The following is a 22271-nucleotide window of genomic DNA, read 5'->3' on the forward strand; positions in this document are numbered from 1 at the left end:
TTGGTCCATTCCTCGCCATGGAGGACTATGGTGATCCCGAGTTCGCTCCAATCACGGAACGCACTGGAACTATACTAGAGGAGCGAGAACAACAGACCTTGACTCGCATTGCCTCTAGCAAAATCGGCCAACAGCTTTCAAGATCGGCCAGCACAAAAGAAGGTATTCCCCCATACCTCGATCCCACCAATCCTCGATTCGATCATCGCCGATGGGCGCAAATGGTACTGGACCAGGTCAACGATTCAGGCATCGATATTCTCAATCAAGGCGTGGTATTCTCCAATCTATCCATACATGGCTCTGGCTCCGCTCTACAATACCAGGAAACCCTCACTTCCAGTTTGAGAGTCCCCTTCCGAGCTGCAACCAGAGCTTTGACTGGGCATACCTCACCACCAAGACAAATTCTCCGCAACTTCGATGGCTTACTCCAGGGAGGAGAGCTCCTTCTTGTGCTGGGTCGACCTGGAAGTGGATGCACGACATTCCTGAAGACTATCTGTGGACACCTTGGGGGTTTGACCGTGGGGCCTGAAAGTTCAATCCATTACAAAGGAATTGCATTTGAAGATATGATCAAACATCACCGAGGAGACGTCGCATACAACAAGGAGGTCGACCTACATTTCCCCCACTTGACCGTAGGTCAGACCCTCACATTCGCCGCCCATGCTCGTGCACCCCAACAACGCCTAAAGGGTGTGACCCGCAATGAATACGTTGAGACAATCACCCAGGTTGTCCTGTCCGTCTTTGGATTGTCTCACGTCTACAACACCAAGGTGGGCAACAATTTTGTACGAGGTGTCAGCGGAGGCGAGAGAAAGCGAGTCAGTATTGCCGAGATGTTCTTGGCTCGCTGTCGCATCGGAGCATGGGACAACAGCACCCGTGGTCTAGATGCCGCATCTGCTCTAAAATTCGTGAGATCATTGCGCCTTTCGGCTGATATGGGGCAATCCTGCCATGCCATTGCCGCCTACCAAGCATCACAGTCGATGTATGATCTTTTCGACAAGGTGGTTCTTTTATACGAAGGATACCAGATCTACTATGGACCCAGAGAGCGTGCAGTTTCCTATTTCCAAGACATGGGATGGCAGAGACTTGAGCGCCAAGTCAGTGGTGACTTTTTGACTGCAATCACCAACCCAGCAGAACGCACGGCACGGCCTGGCATGGAAGGCAAGGTCCCCCGCACAGCGAAGGAGTTTTCCGAGTATTGGAAAAAGAGCCCGGAGTACCAGCTCTTACACAAGGAAATTTCCGAATTCGAACGTGAACATCACCCAAATGTCGACGAAAAGAAAAGATTCATGGAAAGCCACAAAGAGCAGCAAGCTCGCCACACTCGAGCTCGCAGCCCCTTTCTGCTCTCCATCCCTATGCAGGTGCGGCTTTGCATACACAGAGCCTACCAGCGAATGCTTCAAGATCTTCCAACAGCCATGGCACCGGTTATTGTTCAGATCATTCTATCTCTGATCATTGGATCCATCTTCTATAATACTCCTGACACCCCCAATTTCTTCTTTCAAAAGGGCGCAGTGATGTACTTTGCTGTGCTTATGAATGCCATTCTTACGATCAACGAAATCCTCCAACTCTATGCCCAGCGCCCCGTTGTCGAAAAGCAAGCTGGGTATGCATTTGTCCACCCGTTCACTGAAGCACTAGCCAGCCTCATCATCGATTTGCCGATCAAGATCATACGAATCTCAATCTTCACAGTGGTCCTCTACTTCATGGCAAACCTGCGCCGTGAAGCGGGAGCTTTCTTCATCCACTACCTATTCTTGCTCACTGCTGTTCTGACCATGTCTGGCTTGTTCCGCAGTGTCGGTGCCTTGACCAAATCTGTTGGACAGGCCATGGCGATTGCCGGTGTGCTTGTGCTCTGCATTGTCGTCTATACCGGATTTACTCTCCCACAGCCATATATGCATCCTTGGCTTTCGTGGATCCGGTGGATCAGCCCGATCTACTATACATTCGAAGCGCTCGTGGCCAATGAATTCCATGGTCGAACATTTGACTGTTCCGCATTCATCCCGAGTTATGGAACTGGGACGTCCTTTATCTGCTCCACTGTCGGTGCAGTCGCCGGTCAACGAACTGTATCTGGGGATGCTTTCATTGAAGCAAACTACGAGTACAAGCACTCTCATTTGTGGCGGAACTACGGAATTCTCATCGGCTTTTTTATCGCCCTCAATGCACTTTACTTGATTGCGACAGAGTACCTTACTGATGACAAGTCAAAGGCTGAGGCCCTGGTTTTCCGCCCTGGACATGCGCCCAAGTATCTACAGGAAGGTCACAGCATCGAGCTTGGAACCCAGGAGGTCAACAAGCTCGAGCTCCAGATGACCAATGACACCATCCGTTTACCCGAACAAAAGGACATTCTGTCATGGAACTCCCTCAACTACGATATCCCCGTGAAGGAGGGCACCCGACGACTCTTGGACAACGTCAATGGCTGGGTCAAGCCTGGTAGTCTGACTGCCTTGATGGGTGTTTCTGGAGCTGGAAAGACAACGCTTCTTGATGTTCTTGCGCAGAGAGTCTCTATCGGTGTTGTCTCTGGTGATATCTTCGTGAACGGCAAGACCCTTGCGGCAAACTTCCCCCGTCGGACTGGATATGTGCAACAGCAAGATCTTCATCTCGACACCACCACTGTGAGAGAAGCTTTGCGTTTCAGTGCTATGCTTCGTCAGCCCCAGAAGGTTACCAAGCATGAGAAGTATGAGTACGTCGAACAAGTTATCAAAGTCCTTGGCATGGAAGATTTCGCCGAAGCGGTGGTGGGAAGCCTGGGAGAGGGTCTCAACGTCGAGCAAAGGAAGCTGCTTAGCATTGGTGTTGAACTTGCTGCGAAACCTACCCTGCTTATCTTCCTCGACGAACCTACCAGCGGTCTTGACTCTCAAAGCTCTTGGACTATTTGTCAATTCCTCAGAAGACTTGCAGATCACGGCCAGGCTGTCCTTGCGACGATCCACCAGCCTAGCGCGCAGTTGTTCCAAACCTTCGATCGTTTGCTCTTCCTTGCGAAGGGAGGAAAGACCGTCTACTTTGGCGACATCGGAAATCAATCTTCCACCCTTTTGAATTACTTCGAGAACAACGGCGCCCGACCGTGTGAGAAATTCGAGAACCCCGCAGAATACATCTTGGAAATGGTTGCTGGCGATTCTTGCCCAATCGACTGGGTTGCGGCCTGGAACAAGAGCCCGGAGTATGAAGAGGTACAGGCTGAAGTCGAACGACTTCATAACGATTCCAAACAGTCTGCTTATCGACCTTCACTGGACGGGCCTGACGAATTTGACGACGACAACTCCGAGTTCGCCATGCCACTCAGGAGCCAGCTGTACTATGTTCTTGAACGAGTCTTCCAGCAGTACTACCGTCAGCCAGAATACGTCTACTCCAAATTTATCTTGGGTATTGTGTCTGGATTATTCATCGGCTTCTCGTTCTGGAAATCAGACAATACCCAACAAGGCTTCCAAAACGTGCTCTTCAGTATTTTCCTTCTGTGCACAATTTTCAACACACTTGTCAACCAGATCATGCCCAAGTTCGTCCTCCAGCGCTCCCTCTACGAAGTCCGCGAACGCCCATCCCGCATCTACTCCTGGAAAGTCTTCATCCTCTCCCAGATGTTCGTCGAAATCCCCTTCCAAGTCTGCCTCGGCGTCTGCTCCTGGGCCTGCTTCTACTGGTGCGTCTTCGGCGCCGACCAGGACTCCGAGCGCCGCGCGCTGATCATGCTATTCATCGTCCAATTCTACATCTACGCCGCAAGCATGGCACAGCTGGTCGTCTGCGCAATCCCCGAGCCTGCACTCGCAGCTATGGTCGCCACACTGATGTTCGGTCTTTCTTTCATCTTCAACGGCGTGATGCAGCCTCCCGATGATCTGCCCCGTTTCTGGATCTTCATGTACCGCGTCTCGCCGTTTACCTACTACATCGGCGGTATCAGCGCTACAGCGCTCCATGGCCGCCCGGTGGAGTGCAATGCTGCGGAGATGAGTGTCTTTGATCCGCCTGCTGGTCAGACCTGCTTCCAGTATATGGAGAAGTACCTCGAAACTGCGGCCGGGACACTTGCCAATTACAATGCTACGTCTGGCTGTGAGTACTGTTCTCTCAGCTCGGCGGATCAGTATCTTGCTGCGAGGAAGATTGAGTGGGTTCATCGCTGGCGAAACTATGGGATCTTCTGGTGTTATTTCTTTTTCAATATTTTTGCTGCTATTACGCTCTATTACCTATTCAGAGTGCGAACCTCCAAGGCCAAGACGAAGAAGGCTTGATTGGTTCAGTTCCTAGATGGTATCAGGAAGTTTTGCATTTTGCTTGGTGTTTCATTGGGCTTGTTTGATCTCTATGAGACCTTTAATCTGCAGCCTTTGTACAATTGAGCCATAACTAGCATTAAATACCGGCGCATTTGATTAATTAGACACTCTCTACTAGCTGGCATTTAAATGCTGTTTTCATAATTAAATTTTTATCATTGTTGGTGGTTGAATCGATTTAAATTAATTCATGGTGACCAGGTAATTTCTGAATAGCTTCATGTTTTTGATAGATCATTGAAATATACATTGGAAGCGCTGTAATGAGGATTCTTAATTTTACAGGCCAAAAATATACACGATATTGAACTCAAGGGGTTACCCAAGGGTCATGACCTGTGGATGTTGTATTTGGAGCAAAGAATCCGGGGTAGATCACCTGCCCCCGCCAAAGGCCCGAGCTGTCATGTCACCATCACCACGTGAAACTTTAAACAAAAGCGGAGTTTATTAAAACTCTGTATTATTTCAGGGCTGATCGTGTTCGTGCACAGCAAAAAGAGGAATGTACTCCGTCGAGACTGCCCATTCCTCGACCGCATGCAGTGATATTTTCTTTGTTTCCCTCAATAAGAGAAACGTGACTTACGCATTTAATGAATAATTTTGACTTTCGACCAATCCACGTTGGGACTAGCGAGGCCAAGCCGTTAAGGATCCATGGCACTGTAAATCTTATTGGCCCTGGTCTTAGCGTAGGCTGACTCTTTCATTTGTCTTGGGCTGGGGAGAGACGTCGTGACTTAAAAGATCTCCTCTGCCTGTTCTCCCCGCCGAAGCTGGATATTATCCAGTATGGCGACCGCGAACGTGACCACGACAGCTACGGCCAATAGCACTAATGCAGTCAGTCCGCAGGGTGGCATCCTCGAGGGCGGCAACCCAACCCATTATGACTCCAAGAATCCACTGGTGTTATTTATTATCCAGGTAACTATGTCGCCATCCGAGGAAACAGAAATGTAACTGACAAGCAGGCCGTCATAATCATCGTGCTATGTCGCCTTATACACTGGCCCCTCTCAAAGCTTCGCCAGCCTCGAGTGATCGCAGAGGTGATCGGGGGAATTGTTCTGGGCCCATCGGTGATGGGTCGCATCCCCGGATTTACCGATGCGATTTTCCCGACCGCCAGCATTCCCAGCCTCAATGTAGTCGCCAATCTGGGGCTTATACTCTTCCTCTTCTTGGTCGGTGTCGAGACCGATCTTCGCTTCCTTGTCAGTAATTGGCGGGTCGCTTTGAGCGTGTCCGCTGCGGGCATGATCTTGCCATTCGGGTTGGGTTGTGCCATTTCATATGGCCTCTACCATGAGTTCCACGATGATCCTGGTACCAAGCCCATTGCCTTCGGTACCTATCTGCTGTTCATCGGTATCGCCATGGCCATCACGGCCTTCCCCGTGCTGTGTCGTATCCTTACTGAGCTGAAGCTACTCTCAACCCGGGTCGGTGTTATCGTGCTGTCCGCTGGCGTTGGTAATGATGTGGTGGGCTGGATCCTGCTTGCACTATGTGTTGCTCTTGTCAACGCGGGCAGTGGAATCACGGCTCTGTACGTGTTACTAGTCTGCGTTGCCTACATGTTGTTTTTGACTTTCGCTTTCCGCCCACTGTTCCTCCGCTTCCTCGAGAAAACGGGCAGTCTCCAAAAGGGACCCAGCCAGTCGGTGGTGGCCCTCACCCTGCTCATCGCTCTGGCTTCAGCCTTCTTCACGCAGGTTATTGGTGTCCACGCCATTTTTGGAGGCTTCGTCATCGGTTTGATCTGCCCACACGAAGGCGGCTTTGCCATCAAGCTCACAGAGAAAGTCGAGGATTTGGTCGCTGTCATTTTCCTGCCACTTTATTTCACTTTGTCCGGTCTGAGCACCAATCTGGGCCTTCTTGACTCTGGAATCGTCTGGGGTTATGTGGTTGGCGTAATCGCCATCGCGTTCATTGCGAAAGTCACTGGAGGTGCCATTGCATCGCGGCTCTGTGGCCTTTTATGGCGTGAAAGCTTTTCGATCGGTGTGTTGATGAGTTGCAAGGGTTTGGTGGAATTAATCGTGCTAGTAAGTACAACATGCAGGAAATTGTCCGATTACGAATGGAGGCTAATTCAATAACCATAGAACATTGGCCTCCAAGCTAAGATTTTGAGCACTCGCACGTTTACAATTTTCGTCGTGATGGCCTTGGTCACCACATTCCTTACCACTCCATTAACCACCTTGCTGTATCCAAGATGGTACCAGGTCAAGGTCGACCGGTGGAGACGCGGGGAGATCGACTGGGAAGGCAACCCTATCCAGCACGATGGCCGCAACGACAGCGTCGCCCTTGCCAAGGATCAGTTGAAGACCGTTCCAGTACGTAAGCTCCTCGTCTACCTTCGTCTCGATGGTCTTTCGGGTGTCTGTACTGTAGCAGCCCTCCTCAGTTCAAAGCGACGTGCATCCGTGTCATCACGCATTCACCCCTCAAAGATGCCAAAACAGACCGAGGAAACCGTCGAAGACCCTATTACCCAAGAAGAGGACGAAAACACCACACTTAAGGTGCACGGTGTTAGGCTGATGGAATTGACCGACCGTGATTCCAGTGTCATGAAGGTTGCTGCTGCGGGCGAGCATGCGCTGTGGGATCCGGTGGTCAACACTTTCCGCGCCTTCGGAGACTGGCACGATCTCTCGCTCATGGCTGGTGTATCTGTCGTCCCCGAGCACTCTTACGCAGACACCGTCATCGGCATGGCGCAGCAGGACACTGCAGATCTGCTCCTTCTCCCCTGGAGCGAGACCGGAACACTAGCCGACCGCCACAACGGACTAGACATCGACGACGCCAATCGCTTCTCCAACGGCGCCTACACAAGCTTCGTTTCTGATATACTAGAGCGGGTTTCCGGCCATGTGGGCATCCTAATTGAATACAGTCCATCCTCTGCCTCATCAAAACGCCCCGTGATCTCACGTACCGCCAGCGCTATGAGTCTCCAGGGCTCAATCTTCGCCCGCCAGCCAACCGGCAGTCGCTCTCACCACATTGTCCTTCCATTCTTTGGCGGCGATGACGACCGCTTCGCTCTTCGGATGGTCATGCAGCTCGCTCAGAATGATCAGGTTACTGCGACTGTTATTCAGATTGGAGGATTGGGAAGCGATGTCACTAAAACAGCCGTGGTGACTACAGTATCTGCCTCGAGCTCGAGTGCGATCCCCGCGTCCAGCTCCCAATCCGACATAGTCTTTTTTGAAACAATGCGTGATTCAGTGCCAGAAGAGCTTCAAGAGCGTGTCGTCTTCCACCAACCTGCGGTCAGCGAGACCATTAGCGACGCAGCTCAAATGGCTGTCGTTTCTGTGCGTGAAGAACTTAACCACACTTTGAACAAGGCGAACAACATTATTATCGTTGGTCGTCGTAGTGTCTCTTCTAATATTGAGCTGGGTCTTTCGGAGGATGGTATTGGCCATGATACCCGCCAGGTTTTGGGACCTGTCGGTACGGCGATGGTACAGCCCGAGAATAAGATTTATGGCAGCATATTGGTGCTGCAGGCTGGTACTACTGGATTGGCTGATTACTATCGTTGAATATATTTGAGATGTCGCTTGGAGCCATTGTGAATATTTTCGCATGTTTGGGAGATAATTAATTTCTCATATGAACATTTTGAGACATGCTATATCACCTGTAAATATGTAGAGCTTCTCAATATATATGTGATTAGATACAAGCAAGCCAAGAGCTAAAATCAAAACGCCATACTAGAACTTGCTGTCATGGATTCTGCAGGACACCAGATAAACTAGATGTAGAATGACTAGAGCTTCTCCCCCCAAACCACGATGGACTGTACTCGCGACGAACACGCATCGGCGTCTCCCGGTTCGCAGGCCGATCCCCGTTCGACGGAAACGAGCTAGACTCGGTGATCTCCCGCGCACTGGAGTGCATCTCCTGACTATCGGAGCCGCCACCACGCGCAACGGCGATCAATTTACCAAGAATAGCATATTCAAGCTTCAACTTGATACTGTAAGCGACAGGTTTGAACATGACCTGTATAGCATAGTAGCCGACATATTCAATGACGACGACCGAGATATCCAAGAGAAGAATGAGGATATTGATAACCAGCAACTGGTTCAGAATCCCGTGGGGGCGACCTTCGGGCCTGAGATGAAGCAACTTAATCGTTTCCCAGACGTAGATGCTAGAGATAATCAATTCCTGCACACAGAAACCGACCAGCTGCACTCGCTCCATGATATTATACGCGCGGGCCCAGTGACTCGCCGGCTGAGCAACAGTCCCGTACAAGAGAACCGTAGTCGGTATGTGAAAAATGACAGCGTCAATGCAGATCATCCATAGCACACCGCGGAGCAGTCTCCTATTCTGCAGCACGAGATGCAGGCGGGACCATAGCACGACCGACTGGCCGGTGATCATGCCGTACCAGCCCAGCTGGACGAGGGTCACGCATAGCCAGGGAGTAACGTCGGTCCGGAAGAAGAGAAGGACGTACCCCAGGGTGTACGGGATAATGCAGCCGGAGGAGATTAGAAGACTCCAGAAGTAGGTGCCCTTCCAGCGTCTGAAGGAGAAAAAGCAGAGGATGATGAGCTCGATGGAGTTGTACCAGGCTAGTGCGGCGAAGGCGGCGAAGACGCCTGTGCGAGCTAGGTCGGATGGGCCGTTGCTGGGAATAAGGTAGTCGTCAATGCTGCGGGCGTCGTCTGTGGCCATTGGCGGTTGAGGGACATTGCTGGTTGTGCACTGGGGTAGATGGATTGGGGAAGACGGTATGGGGGATAGAGATATGGGTATAGGGGGAAATTGAAGACGGGAAGAGTTAAGGGATAGGACTAAACTATTAAATTTGTTCCCAGCGAGCTGGATGCTTAAAGTTCAGGGTCTGAACAGTGGCGGGGAGAGCTTTGACGCTATCGGCGGCGAATGGAGGCAATCGGATCATAGAGGAGCACCTGACAGCCGGGATTGTGGGGAAATTGACGAAAGCAGACTGGTCGAGAAGTTCCGAGGCCATGGACCGGAAATTTGGGGTATACTTAGAGCTGACTCCAGAAGTACATATCAACAGGGAGGAACTCCCTTTGTTACGCCTCCATCATCGCATCATTGAACGGTGGCTGGATTTTTGTTCTCGACTGTCGATCCCCCTTGTTTTGAGGCTTGGTGTACTTATTGGCCAGGTAGTTGGCAAGGTTGTCAACGAAGGAAGACATGAGATATGAGCCCTCGGAGATGACAAGTACGAAATATAAGTACTTCCTGGTTAATTGCAGTCTTTGTGGGGATCTCCGTAGCATAACTGAAATAAACCGGAATCCCCGAGAACTAGCATGGTCAGACCAAGAAATGCATCCAACACAGGGACGCGATCGCGATCAGATCGGATACTGACGTCACCCAGATCTGAAGCCGATCCCGATCTGGATCGAAGGACTTGGGATTCCTTTTAGCACCCCTTGTCCTTGTTATTCTCATTAATGCAGAAACTGCCTCTCTGCCGTTCTAGATCAATCCCGCGCCTGTTTCTGTTCAGTCAATTGCGAGCCGAGCTTGTTCGCAACTTTTCAGCGATGCCACCAAAGAGGAAAGCTACCGAATCGGCAGCTGAACAGCATGATGGCTTGAGTGCCAGTAAAAAAGGCCGGCCAGACTTGCGCCAACCGCACCCGAACGCGAACCAAACCGAGGATTTCGGCATAGTCCTACGCCAGTTCTATCCGGCCGAGATGAGCAATGAGCGCTGCCGAGCATACACCGATGGCGAGCTGGAACGCCCTATTGAAACACTACAGAGAGCTTGTCGAGAAACCGCCACCAAGCGCCAGTCGATCAACGTGGGTAGTGCCGTGGTACATTGGTTCAAGAGCGATCTCCGACTGCATGATAATAGGTCACTGTACACTGCCTACCAAACTGCGAAAGAAAACCAGATCCCGTTGATCGGTCTTTACATCGTCTCTCCCGAAGATTGGACTGCCCATTTGACTAGCCCTGCTAGAGTGGATTTCGCCCTGCGCACCCTCAAGCGATTGCAACAGGACCTAGAGGAGCTGGATATCCCTCTGCACATGGAAACACAAGAGAAACGGAAGGCAACCCCGAAACGGGTTGTGGAATTGTGTCAACAGTGGGGCGCGAAGAACCTATATGCGAATATCGAGTATGAGGTAGATGAACTGCGACGCGAAGCTAAGCTTGTTAGACTCTGTGCAGATAACGATATCAATTTCGCTCCCACTCATGACACATGTGTGGTCACTCCGGGCGCGCTGGCTAGCCAGCAAGGGAAACAATATTCCGTTTACACTCCATGGTATCGCTCCTGGTTGGCCTTTCTGAAAGAGAACCCGGACTACCTCGAGGTCTCTGAGGAGCCCGGGTCAAATCCAGGCAATGCGCGCCATCAATTGAAGGATTTGTTCAATTGCAAGGTGCCAGCCGCACCTAAAACCCATACCTTGTCGGACGAAGACCAGAAACGCTTCGAGGGGCTTTATCCAGCCGGAGAGCATGAAGCCCTCCGGCGGCTGGACAAATTCCTCGAGGAAAAAGGTAAAAAGTATGAGGAGTTGCGGAGCATGTTGCCTGGTGAGCACACTTCGGTGTTGAGTCCTTACATTGCATGCGGAGCGCTGAGCGTAAGGACCGCTGTCGCGACTGCGAAGATGGTCAACAAAGGCCATCTCGATCGATACGATCCCGGTTACATGACGTGGATCAGCGAGCTGGCCTGGCGTGACTTTTACAAGCATGTCCTGGTGAACTGGCCCTTCATCTGGTAAGTTATCTTCTAGGCCAACGGTTTTCCCATTCTAATGCAAAGACTTCCTGCAGTATGAACAAATGCTTCAAGCCCGAACATACCGATATTAAATGGGAGTACGATAAGGATCAGTTCCAAGCGTGGTGCGATGGCAAGACAGGTTTTCCGATCGTCGACGCAGCAATGCGACAGCTCCGCCACTGCGCGTGGATGCACAACCGCACGCGCATGGTTGTCTCATCGTTCCTGACCAAGGACTTAATGCTCGATTGGCGCCGTGGCGAGCGCTACTTTATGGAGAATCTAATCGACGGCGATTTCGCGTCCAATCACGGCGGGTGGGGGTTCGGGTCCAGTACTGGCGTGGATCCGCAACCATATTTTCGAATCTTCAATCCTCTTCGGCAGAGTGAGCGCTTCGACCCGGAGGGAGAGTATATTCGCCACTGGGTGCCGGAGCTGCGCGATGTGTCTGGTAAAGCCATCCATGAACCTTATGCGAGGGGAGCCGCGGCTATTGCGCAGAAGAATGGCTACCCCAAGCCCATTGTGGACCACGCAGAGAGTCGAGATCGAGCGTTGAAGCGATTCAAGAGTGTACTCCAGAAAGGGTGAAGTGAATGGTGAATATGTAAATAAGAATGAAGCGCATTATGATCAACGTTCCTCAGATGAGATGGAGTACTCCGTAGAACTAAATGAGTTGGAGAAATTGCCAAGTCCAATTGCCCGAGATGCTAGTGCCTTTTCCCCGCAACATTCTTCTTTTCTCTCTTCGGCTTCCTTTTTTTTCAACACTCAACCTCGCCAATGACGTCCCGAAATGGAGTCCCAGGGTGATCAGCCGTCTCCGGCCCCTGACACGGTGGAGGTTGAGCTACCAAATGGCAAGCGACGATGGCGCCGAAACAGAGTCGCCTGCGACTCATGCCATACTCGCCGCGTACGATGCGATCGTGCTTTCCCCTGCTCGAGATGCCTTCGCGGTGATATACACTGTCAATTTACCCGCGAGCGCCGGAAACGAGGACGTATCGCGAGATCAAAGCCGACAAATGGAAATACGAATGCCGAGGACGAGGCAACCCTGGACCGCGCCGAGGGGAAGCAGGCCGACGGGGAACACAAGCGGGAGTCGCAGTCGCAGTCGCAGTCACGGCAGGTGCTGTCGCCGGTTGAAAACAATTCTCCCGCATCGACCTTTCATCAGCCATCGCCCGCAACAAATGAGATCAGCGCCGTGTCGGCGCCTAGTGTCGACGACCCTCGGTCTATGCCAGATTGTCCACAGCCACAGCGGACAGGGCCTGCCGCAAATGTCACAGAGGAATGGCTTTCAGCGGCACATCTGTCGCCAGACTCGTACGATATGCTTGCAGGAACGGGTGGCAGCGACGCGCCTTTGCCCCGGTTGATGGACATTTGGAATCCGGTTGATTTCGCTGGCCACCAGCCGGCCCAGCACGCCCCTCCCCTACCGTCTGTGTCGGGGACGAACCCTCCAAGACGAAGACGGTCATCAATCTCCCGGTCGCCATTGAAGTACCCTGTTTTGGAACCTCTCATGCCTTTTCTCGAATCGCACCTCCCGCGTCGACTGGTGTGCGATCTGCTTGAACTCTACTTTACTAGTGCTTTTTCAACCCATATGCATCCTGTGTGTCATCATATTCATTGCTATGTCCTGCGAAAGACGTCTTTTCTAAGTGTCGACCGCCCCAGGCCCACTAGTCCTGCCTTGCTGGCAAGTATGCTCTGGGTAGCTGCTGTGGATGATCGAGCTTTCTCTTTATCCATCTCACCATTACAACGGAGAAAGATCTGCCAATTTCTCTGTGCGTTGATTATTCGCTTACTGCGGCCTTTGATACATGTTTCATTCAAAGACCAAGATTCATCATCCGCCGAAAACACAACCACCCACGACTTCTCTGCAGGGACTCACCACCCATTCGAGGGAGTCGGTGATGATAAAGGGCTCGTAGGCCCCGCTGGATCTTTAGACGATGTTATTACCTATATTCATGTGGCCTCGATTATCTCATCTAGTGAACAGAAGGCAGCAAGTATGAGATGGTTCGTTATACACCTGTTCCTGTCTTCTGTCCACTCCACTAACTTCAACCTAGGTGGCATGCGGCCTTTACACTAGCTCGAGAACTTAAATTGAACCAAGAGATGGAAATAACACCCAACATCGACAGCATGAGCGATGGTTCAAGTCCGTCCTTCGGCTACGGTCTAGGTGGATGGCCTGGTTCCCCAGGTGGGCTGGGTTTGGACTACTCTAATCCTTCACGCCCAAATCTGAATTGCGTATGTGACAGAAAACATGATTTGCATAATGTTCCTATTACAGAAGAGCATCGTGAGGAGCGGCGCAGAACCTGGTGGCTGCTATATATCATGGACCGTCATCTCGCATTATGCTATAATCGTCCGCTAGCCCTACTCGATGCCGAGAGCGAGGACCTGTTGCTTCCACTGGATGAAAGCTCCTGGCAAGCCGGAATCATTCATAGCAATAGTCCTCGACCAGATGGGCCCCAATGCGCCCGGTCGGGCGACCAAAACAAACGTCGCATTTTCCCCAACTTCATTTGCCATGACCACTCTATTCTTGGCTTTTTCCTCCCACTCATGACGATCACCGGCGAACTGATCGATCTAAACCAGGCACGAAACCACCCTACTCTCGGTGTCAGGCTTCAAGGAAAGGAAGCGTGGGAGGTTCACGTATCGGAAGTGCTGCGCCAGCTTGAGATTTACAAGGCTAGTCTCACAACCTTCGCGGCGGCGGCGGCAGACCCAGCGGCCTCGTCGACGACTGCTTACACCAACAAACCAGAACCTGTCGATCCGCAATTGTCCGAGGCCTATTCTTGGCATACCCAGACCGTGATTGCCTATTCCTCCTACCTTACACACGTCCTCCATATTCTGCTCGTCGGAAAGTGGGATCCTGTCTCATTGATAGAAGATAAAGATTTCTGGACATCCTCCCCGGCCTTTGCGTCGACCATCTCACACGCACTGGAAGCGGCCGATTCCGTGCAACAAATCCTCCGCTTCGACCCCGACGTTAGTTTCATGCCTTACTTCTTCGGCATCCAGCTGCTGCAGGGTAGTTTCCTCCTGCTACTTATCGTAGAGCGCCTCCAAAAGGAAGCAGGCGAGGGCATACTCAACGCGTGCGAGACCATGATCCGAGCGACAGAATCTTGTGTGGTCACCCTCAACACGGAGTACCAACGCAGCTTCCGGCAAGTGATGCGCTCTGCGGTAGCCCAGGCTCGAGGTCGACCTGTTAACCCGAGTGAAATTCGACATCGCCGAAAAGCGGTTCTCGCGCTTTATCGCTGGACGCGAAAAGGGACTGGCCTGGCCCTGTGAATACCCCACAAGCAGGCCCAGCTAGAATTTCTCTGTTCCTGTCGATCCCTGCGCCCTGCAGGCTAAAGCACGCGTCCTGATGTGGGTTTGCGTACCTGAGCGGAGGGGTGGGAACCCCTTTCCCCATGGTCGATCTATGTTGTACGCAATCTTGGGGTTGACCGGATACTACTTTTCTACGATTTCTCATTGTATATTTCTGGAGTGGCGTTTTTGGATATCTGGCGTTTCCTCGGTGAAAGCTTCTTTCCTATGTAATATAATTTATTACCCCTGAGGGTATCTCGGTCCATTCTTCTATTGTGGTGTGGACAGTATCTTCCTCCCAACCCTATATCAACCCGGTTATATCTACATAGTAAGTACGAAACAAGGCGATGTCATTCCCCGTTCTTATTTGGGTTCCTGAAGCCTCGAGCCTCTTCAATTTATCCGCTCAACGGCGGGGTCTCGATTAAATTCTCGATGCCGAGGTACCAGAATTGACCGATTGGACAACAACCACCCACGAATGCACGGCCTTGACCGTAAAATCCGGGGAAATCGGTTAATTGAAGGATCTCATGGGATCATGCGGTCTGCAGGAATATATTTGCCGTTGGAGCTGCCCCAGATTCTCCGCAACTCCGCATTTCCACAGCTCCCCAGCTCCGTGATTTGATGTTGAATTCGATTTTCTTTTGGTTTAAATAGGTACAGGATGCCCCCGGTTTTGCGAGTAATCATTCTTTGCTTTTCTTCTTGCGCTGGTAGCAAGGTTCTACAGAGATAGAAACTATTTCAAGCTTCAACTTTTAACTCCAACTCCAACTCCAACCAGATCTTTACTCTTTGATCTGTGTCTTGCCTACTATATTTGCCCCCATCGTCATTTGAACTTGTGGTAAATAAAGCACGTTCACCATGACCGAAGCTCAGTTTCCATACGAGACTACCTCCTGGCCTATGGAGAGTCTCATTGATTTGCATGTGGGACAGCACGATGAGCTCGGTCTGCATCCCTTCATCGCCAGCGACTTTCCTCTGACGACGCAGGAGGGACTAGGTCCCTCCCGGGCTATTGAGCAGTTAAGCTGGGTGGATGAATACCCGGTCAAATCGACCGCATTCCAATCATATCCGCAAACATGGTATGACGCCGGTCTAGTGAGAGAGGATTGTGGAGGAACGAAAAACAATGTCAAAAGGTAAATTACTACCAGTGCCTTGCTAGCGAGACAAAAGAAGAAGAAAAGACGCGCATATTGGACTACCTAGCTAACTATCATACTAGTTTCTCACGCCAATCATCCCAAACCACCCAAAACCCGCGTATCCATCCCGTTCCAGATTTACAGCTCGCAACACAAAGAGCCCTCTTCATGACTCCCTCCCCAAAGACCCTCGCCTTCTTCTTCCCTGGATCTCCAAACTCAGATCCTCACGCGTCCCCAGAACCAAGCCATGCTTCATCAAGCGGGTGGGAAGGTGAAGCCGACTACAAAGATTCCCAATACATGCAATTCGATTTCGGGCCGGGTTTCGCGACCTCGGCATTAGACTCTCCATACCAGGCTCATGGACAAACGCACAGTCTCAGCTCCCCGCGCCATCAACACTCCAGAATAGATGAAGAGTGTCTCACGCCACTCGAGATGCCAGATGGGAGTACCCGCATGACATCAAATTGGCTCCCCGTCGACCCTGACGCTGGATTTGCGATTGGTTTTTCTATGATAATGAACGAGGATGTAGCTGCGTTTCAGGACATGAAGCATGCATTTTTTCCATCGGTTCCTGCGGCTTGGTCGTATGATCGGTGAGAGTGGGTGGTGATGCATTACTGTTGCGCTTTTTGCGACATATTGCCGAACTTTTACTCCTTCCTCCTTCCTCTAGTGCCAGGCGTGCCACACCAGTCGCCGTAATCATACGATGCCGGTAACACAACGGCCATTACGTCCGCCGCGACCGCTCACAATTCCTAGCCTCCGGGGATTCGAGCTCGAATTCCCCCCGGCGTTGCTCTGACAAGGAAGTCGCTTCAGGGCACAGGAAGAAGACACACTTCAGTGCCGGCTATCTCGAGAGCTGCATCCGAGAGCGAGGCGTCTGCAGGGGTATACAACAAGCTCGGCTGTGGTTCTGTTTGTCCCTGCAGAACTTATGTATAGATAGAATTTGCTCAATACCATGAAGGAATATTCTGGCCAGTTGACAACAATCGGCAATTCTCCTTCCGTTCGTCCCCGCATACCGGGGGATCGCCCGTTTTCCCCCACAAAATATCTCCAACCCATTGGGCCAAACCCCTTATCATTCAACCGGTGTACGCTGCAAGCTGTCACTATCATACCATGTCTGCGTCCGATAAACCAGAACCTGGCCCACAAAAGACGAGGGTAATTCTATCAATTGAGCGCCAATTGAGTATTTAACTGACTTAGTCCAGCCTCACACGCCCCAGTGGGTGTCCCTCGTGGCCGGAGGAATTGCCGGTGGAGTGGAAGCAGCCATAACGGTCGGTTTCTTGATTTACACAAGGTTGTTCAATAACTGACTGCCGCAGTATCCATTTGAGTATTCAAAAACACGTGTGCAACTGTCCAATGACGGTCCTATTCGGACATCAAATCCACTCCGTCTCATCGTACAAGTTGCGAGGCAGGAAGGTGTCGGTGCTCTGTACACAGGATGCTCAACTCTTGTCATAGTCGGTTTATTCCTCCCCAATGGCTCCTTACATCACATTAATGAGATTCTGTAGGGAACAACAGCAAAAGCTGCGGTCCGGTTCGTATCCTATGATACAATCCGCAACTCTCTTGCAGATGATCGCGGCGTTCTCTCGGCTGGCCGGGGGATGCTGGCTGGAATGACCGCGGGCGCTGTAGAGAGTGTACTAGCAGTAACACCGACCGAGAGGATCAAGACGGCATTGTTGGTATCCCCTTGTATGTTAAAAGAGCTTGAGCTGACCGATCCTGCCACAGAATCGACGATGCAAAAGGCGCTCGGCAATTCAAGTCGAGCATACAGGCAATACAAGTGCTGGTAAAAAGGCATGGTATCACCGAGCTTTATCGCGGTCTCGTGTCGACGATGATGAAGCAATCGGCTACGTCCGCCGTTCGTATGGGAACGTACAACGTGCTCAAAGAAGCCGCGAAGGCTAAGGGCATCAAGCCAAACGTGTTCACGACGTTCGGAATCGGTGCCTTGGCAGGTATAGTTACTGTGTACGCTACACAACCATTTGATACCATCAAGACACGTGCACAGGGTGTCGAAGGAGCTGGCATTGTTGAAGCCTCCCGGAGCGTGATTCGGGACTATGGGATTCGGGGATTTTGGAAGGGTAGTTCCATGCGATTGGGCCGGCTACTTCTGAGTGGTGGCATCGTATTTTCTGTTTATGAGGAAGTGGCCGCTATTCTGTCTCCGGGGACGCATCGATAGATGTCAATCGAAGAAAGTTGTACACATGCAGTTATGTATAAAGTAGACCATACAGACTGGCTTTGAAATCAAGACGAATAGGAAATAATGCAGGGACATGATCACAAAACAGGGCTGGTGTAAACCTCAATAGAAGCCTTTTCCACGGTATTGCGCCAGCCATGAAAACGTGCCCGTGGCACAATCGAAATCCGATCACCTGCTTGAAGATTCTGCATCCAGCGTAATTTCTGGTCCCTCTGGTACGTAATCTGGTGGTGCATAGTTTCGCGTCTAGCGTGAACATTCGTCGCCAGGCGTAGGTCTTCATCTTTGGAGATATCATCTCGTCCTGGCGGTCGTTCAATACCAAGATCGAACCAGGTCCAAGAGTTTCTGTATGTGCCATGATCTTCACCATAGCTGCTCCATCCCTGATCATGGCTCCAGATGTTGATTCTGATCTCTCGAACGGGAAATCGCTCGCCTTGGATGGGCTCCGATGTCAAATATGGGGTTCGATCGCGGCAGTCGCCTTCATCGTAACCCACTGTGTCTGCTCTGTAGGTGGCAGATAACACCCAATACTCTGCCAATTCTAGAATATCCAGGACGAGTTCAGACGGCAACTTTTGTCGGAGAATGTTGAAGCTCTCGACCGCATCAGCTGAGTGTCTTGGGTAGTAGATTTGGTTTCCTTCATGGGAGGCTGAAGGTCCATGTCGGACAGATTTGACATCCTCTGATGTTGTAGAGTACGAGGATCCCATGGCGACTAGAAGAGGTGACGTGAGTTAGGCTCGGGTGTGCGGCCGATTATTGGCCACTCGTGGCTTGGCATCGTGATCGAGCTGTGGCTATGCCAGATCGCGGGGTATACCTTTTTTTCCAGCCCTCTACAACATACAATAGTTAACGACCTAAGGGTAGGCAATGGACATATTTTATGGTAATATTCGAAGGTGTAAACACTCCAAAAAAAAAACACCATCCGGGGTTTGCAAGCTCGTTGTTGTTGTTGTTGTTGTATTGTTTAACGTCCGTCGAGGTATGGGCGTAGCCCGTATCTCTATGACCTTCCATGGGGACGTGCTAAGCTATAGTTTTATGTACAGTAATGTGCGCCTATAGGAAGCAACTCCTTCTAGTAGTGATCTGGCGTAAGGCCAATTGGCTGCCCGTCCTTCTCTAACCTGTGAAATGGATGCAGAATGTCTCGCATAAGGCTTCAGAATAGGCTGCGCTTACAGTCTACAACATATACAGCTGTACTCTGTGGGTCGCGCCTTTATCAGCTAGCTTATCGGCTACCTCGTTTCCTTCGATTCCTATATAGCCTAGTGACTATTGGACGTATACTTCCTACTGCTGTATTACTGTATGGTAGTTATTAAAGGCCTATTGTGAGGTAGGTAGGGCGTCGCCCCTTATACCCCAGATAACCGATATACTGTCTATATATATCTAGATTCCGGGGGGCTGGCGTTAAGGGAGATAGCGTGCTTAAGGCCTCGCTAGGCTCCGATAGCTTCTATATCGAAGATATACGACCGGTTACTGATAGACCCGTGTCCGGTAGCAGACTGTGTGCCTCCCTGGTAGATAACGTAGCCGTATCCTATGTACCTAGTCCCCTCGAGGCTCTGTTCTGAGCCGTCAGAGAAGATCGTGATATCTGTGGGTGGGAGTGCGGTCCACCACTTCTGGAATGCCTTGGCGGCTGCTTCCTTGTCCTGCCCTTCGGTAGGGTCTATCCGGCAGCCTGGAGTGTAGTGGGGGGGGGGGGGGGGGATAAGCTCCGGTCTTAGGGCTTGGGGTAGGAGTGCGCCTAGCCTCTGGATTTTTGTCTTGGCTACTTGCCTTGTTCCTGTGCCTCGTCCCCTTGTGATCATAGGAGGCTGGATTCGTTTTGTAAGGGGGTGCGAGGAGTGTTTGCAAGCTCGTGTACTCCGTACAGTGATATATATCCCTGGTCATCGAGCATGAATAGTATCTTTCGTATTAGGATTCATCCCTGAGCCTTTCACTCATCTCACAATTACATTCATTCTATGGTCAGATTCTAGTGTCAGTTCAATACAGTCCTTCCACGTTCAATAGCTGTATTAAGCGCTTATTATCTCTTGTGTTTCTACCGAAGTGAGCAGATCTATCTATAGCCCTTTACTTCATCGACAAACAACTCAATGCAAAGGCTGGTATAGGTCGCAAGTGTTTTGTTCCGCGGAATTTCAACTAATGCCTACCTCTCGAGGCTCCGAGTCAGACTTGGAATCACAGCTACATATGCAGGGCAGAAGTGATGTGATATTTTCGGTGTATATCAAAGTCTTACATGTAGTGTATGCTGGTTTCAAGCCCAGGCTGGTTTCCACTTTGCGAATATGCCTTGGTTACTATATAATCCGCTACTCGAGGGACATTAAGTTAGCCGAAGTCCGAGTATCACAATGGCTAACCCTTCTCTCGCATACATGCGGCTCTGCCTAGTTGTCCTTTGCGCCGCAACTGTGGCTTGTGGTCTTTCAGTCGCGAATCACAAAAGTTCCCTTGCCTGTCGCTGCATGCCACACGATGCCTGCTGGCCTGAGGATCATCGATGGACACGATTCAACAGAACAGTGGACGGCAAGTTGATTATGACAGTCCCGATCGCCAGCATCTGTCACATCGCCTCGTTCACTCCGTACGATCAATCGCAATGCGCGCAACTCCAGTCCAATTGGGAATTCCCAGCAACGCATTACGAAAGTTCCTCGTCAATTATGGCGTCCAGATTCACGAAATTAAGCTGCAATCCCTTCTCGTCAAAATCTTCACCTTGCACGATCGGGAACTACGTCGAGTACGCCGTGAACGCGACAGATCCCGCACATGTCCAGAGAACAATTCATTTTGCTGCTCGTCACAACATCCGCCTTGTCATCCGTAATACTGGACATGACCTACTTGGAAAGTCCACTGGAGCTGGAGGACTGGCGATCTGGATGCATCACATGAAGGAAATTTCCATCGTAGATTACGTCTCGTCACATTATTCCGGTAAAGCCATGAAGATGGGAGCCGGGGTCCAATCCTTCGAAGCCAGCGACGCCGCTTATAAAGCTGGGCTTGCTATCGTCGGCGGGAATTGTCCAACCGTCGGGCTGGCCGGGGGATATTCGCAAGGCGGCGGGCATGGCCAACTGGTGTCCCATGTGGGACTCGCCGCTGATCAAGTCCTGGAATGGGAGGTTGTTCTTGCAAATGGGAAGCTAGTAACCGCATCACCAACACACTATTCGGATCTCTACTGGGCACTGTCTGGTGGAGGCGGAGGGACGTATGGTGTTGTTGTGTCGATGACGAGCAAGGCTTACCCTGAGCTACCGACGGCGTCAGGTAACCTTTCATTCTCCGACACGGGTGTATCGCGAGATACATTCTTTGCAGCTGTCGCCATGTTTATTTCGATACTTCCCTCGGTCGGGGACGCTGGGGGTGCAAGCGTTTGGTGGTTAACGAACACTACACTGTCAATGACGCCTACTACCATTCCTGGCAGAACAGCGACAATTTTCAATTCCCTTTTTAGACCATTGATTTCATTCCTCGAACAAAAGAACATACAGCACAGTAAGTACAAGGTGATACAAAGCTGGAGCGAACACTGACAGAGCGTGAACAGCATACTATGTGAACGGTTTCCCTACATACTACGACGCCTACCAGATGATGAGCCCACCAGACAACATAACTGATCAACTTGCTGGTGGCCGCCTGATTCCAAGATCCGTAGTCGAGCAGAACCTGGGCGATCTTGTCAACACATTCCGTAATATTGTCGAAAGAAACGCCGGGTTTCTCATTTCAGGGGTTATGGTCAACTCATCTCGAGTTGCATATCCCGACAACAGTGTCAACCCAGCCTGGCGAGACGCGTTGATGAATGTCGTAATTGGAGCGTATGTATTTCATTTCCATTCCCTTCAAGGGTTAGAATAAGTCTTTATTAATCTTCATCCAGGATGTTCGACTATACTGACTGGGATAGCAATGTCGCTCGCCACCAGCTCATTACCGATATTCTTATGCCACCACTAGAAGACTTGACACCTGGAAGTGGTGCATATTTGAACGAAGCAGATCCAAACCAAAGGGATTGGCAACATGCATTTTATGGAGACAACTATGACAGTTTACTAGAGATTAAGAGAAAGTATGATCCTCACAATAGGTTCTACGCTTATAAGGCTGTGGGTAGTGAAGCTTGGAGATTGGGTGAGAATGGGCGATTGTGTAGGTCTTAAATT

The 22271-nt window shown here is 50.9% G+C and overlaps 9 protein-coding genes across 9 annotated transcripts; 7 read left to right on the forward strand and 2 right to left on the reverse strand.

Moving 5' to 3' along the window:
* Nucleotides 1–17: 17 nt before the first annotated feature.
* N7518_007936 (uncharacterized protein) lies at nucleotides 18–4334 on the forward strand (the record flags this gene model as incomplete). Its single annotated transcript, XM_057188863.1, has 1 exon — nucleotides 18–4334. One exon carries the CDS (start codon nucleotides 18–20, stop codon nucleotides 4332–4334), a length of 4317 nt encoding a protein of 1438 aa, XP_057040566.1.
* An 840-nt stretch (nucleotides 4335–5174) lies between these two features.
* On the forward strand, nucleotides 5175–7960 carry N7518_007937 (Kha1p; the record flags this gene model as incomplete). Its single annotated transcript, XM_057188864.1, has 3 exons — nucleotides 5175–5309; nucleotides 5357–6436; nucleotides 6497–7960. 3 exons carry the CDS (start codon nucleotides 5175–5177, stop codon nucleotides 7958–7960), a joined length of 2679 nt encoding a protein of 892 aa, XP_057040567.1.
* A 187-nt stretch (nucleotides 7961–8147) lies between these two features.
* N7518_007938 (uncharacterized protein) lies at nucleotides 8148–9119 on the reverse strand (the record flags this gene model as incomplete). Its single annotated transcript, XM_057188865.1, has 1 exon — nucleotides 8148–9119. The coding sequence occupies one exon, from the start codon at nucleotides 9117–9119 to the stop codon at nucleotides 8148–8150; it is 972 nt and encodes a 323-aa protein (XP_057040568.1).
* Nucleotides 9120–9976: 857 nt separating this feature from the next.
* Nucleotides 9977–11784, forward strand: N7518_007939 (deoxyribodipyrimidine photo-lyase PHR1; the record flags this gene model as incomplete). The annotated part of the gene is made up of 2 exons (XM_057188866.1): nucleotides 9977–11184; nucleotides 11241–11784. 2 exons carry the CDS (start codon nucleotides 9977–9979, stop codon nucleotides 11782–11784), a joined length of 1752 nt encoding a protein of 583 aa, XP_057040569.1.
* A 208-nt stretch (nucleotides 11785–11992) lies between these two features.
* Nucleotides 11993–14562, forward strand: N7518_007940 (Zn(II)2Cys6 transcription factor; the record flags this gene model as incomplete). The annotated part of the gene is made up of 2 exons (XM_057188867.1): nucleotides 11993–13245; nucleotides 13299–14562. 2 exons carry the CDS (start codon nucleotides 11993–11995, stop codon nucleotides 14560–14562), a joined length of 2517 nt encoding a protein of 838 aa, XP_057040570.1.
* Nucleotides 14563–15465: 903 nt separating this feature from the next.
* On the forward strand, nucleotides 15466–16364 carry N7518_007941 (uncharacterized protein; the record flags this gene model as incomplete). The annotated part of the gene is made up of 2 exons (XM_057188868.1): nucleotides 15466–15749; nucleotides 15836–16364. The coding sequence occupies 2 exons, from the start codon at nucleotides 15466–15468 to the stop codon at nucleotides 16362–16364; spliced, it is 813 nt and encodes a 270-aa protein (XP_057040571.1).
* A 534-nt stretch (nucleotides 16365–16898) lies between these two features.
* On the forward strand, nucleotides 16899–18000 carry N7518_007942 (uncharacterized protein; the record flags this gene model as incomplete). Its single annotated transcript, XM_057188869.1, has 5 exons — nucleotides 16899–16943; nucleotides 16994–17062; nucleotides 17111–17254; nucleotides 17309–17481; nucleotides 17535–18000. 5 exons carry the CDS (start codon nucleotides 16899–16901, stop codon nucleotides 17998–18000), a joined length of 897 nt encoding a protein of 298 aa, XP_057040572.1.
* Nucleotides 18001–18101: 101 nt separating this feature from the next.
* N7518_007943 (uncharacterized protein) lies at nucleotides 18102–18749 on the reverse strand (the record flags this gene model as incomplete). Its single annotated transcript, XM_057188870.1, has 1 exon — nucleotides 18102–18749. The coding sequence occupies one exon, from the start codon at nucleotides 18747–18749 to the stop codon at nucleotides 18102–18104; it is 648 nt and encodes a 215-aa protein (XP_057040573.1).
* A 1680-nt stretch (nucleotides 18750–20429) lies between these two features.
* Nucleotides 20430–22268, forward strand: N7518_007944 (CAZyme family AA7; the record flags this gene model as incomplete). Its single annotated transcript, XM_057188871.1, has 3 exons — nucleotides 20430–21594; nucleotides 21647–21923; nucleotides 21986–22268. The coding sequence occupies 3 exons, from the start codon at nucleotides 20430–20432 to the stop codon at nucleotides 22266–22268; spliced, it is 1725 nt and encodes a 574-aa protein (XP_057040574.1).
* Nucleotides 22269–22271: the final 3 nt, after the last annotated feature.

The sequence above is a fragment of the Penicillium psychrosexuale genome (assembly GCF_028828465.1).
Source record: "Penicillium psychrosexuale strain IBT 29551 chromosome Unknown utg000004l, whole genome shotgun sequence".
Taxonomy (NCBI): Eukaryota; Fungi; Ascomycota; class Eurotiomycetes; order Eurotiales; family Aspergillaceae; genus Penicillium; species Penicillium psychrosexuale.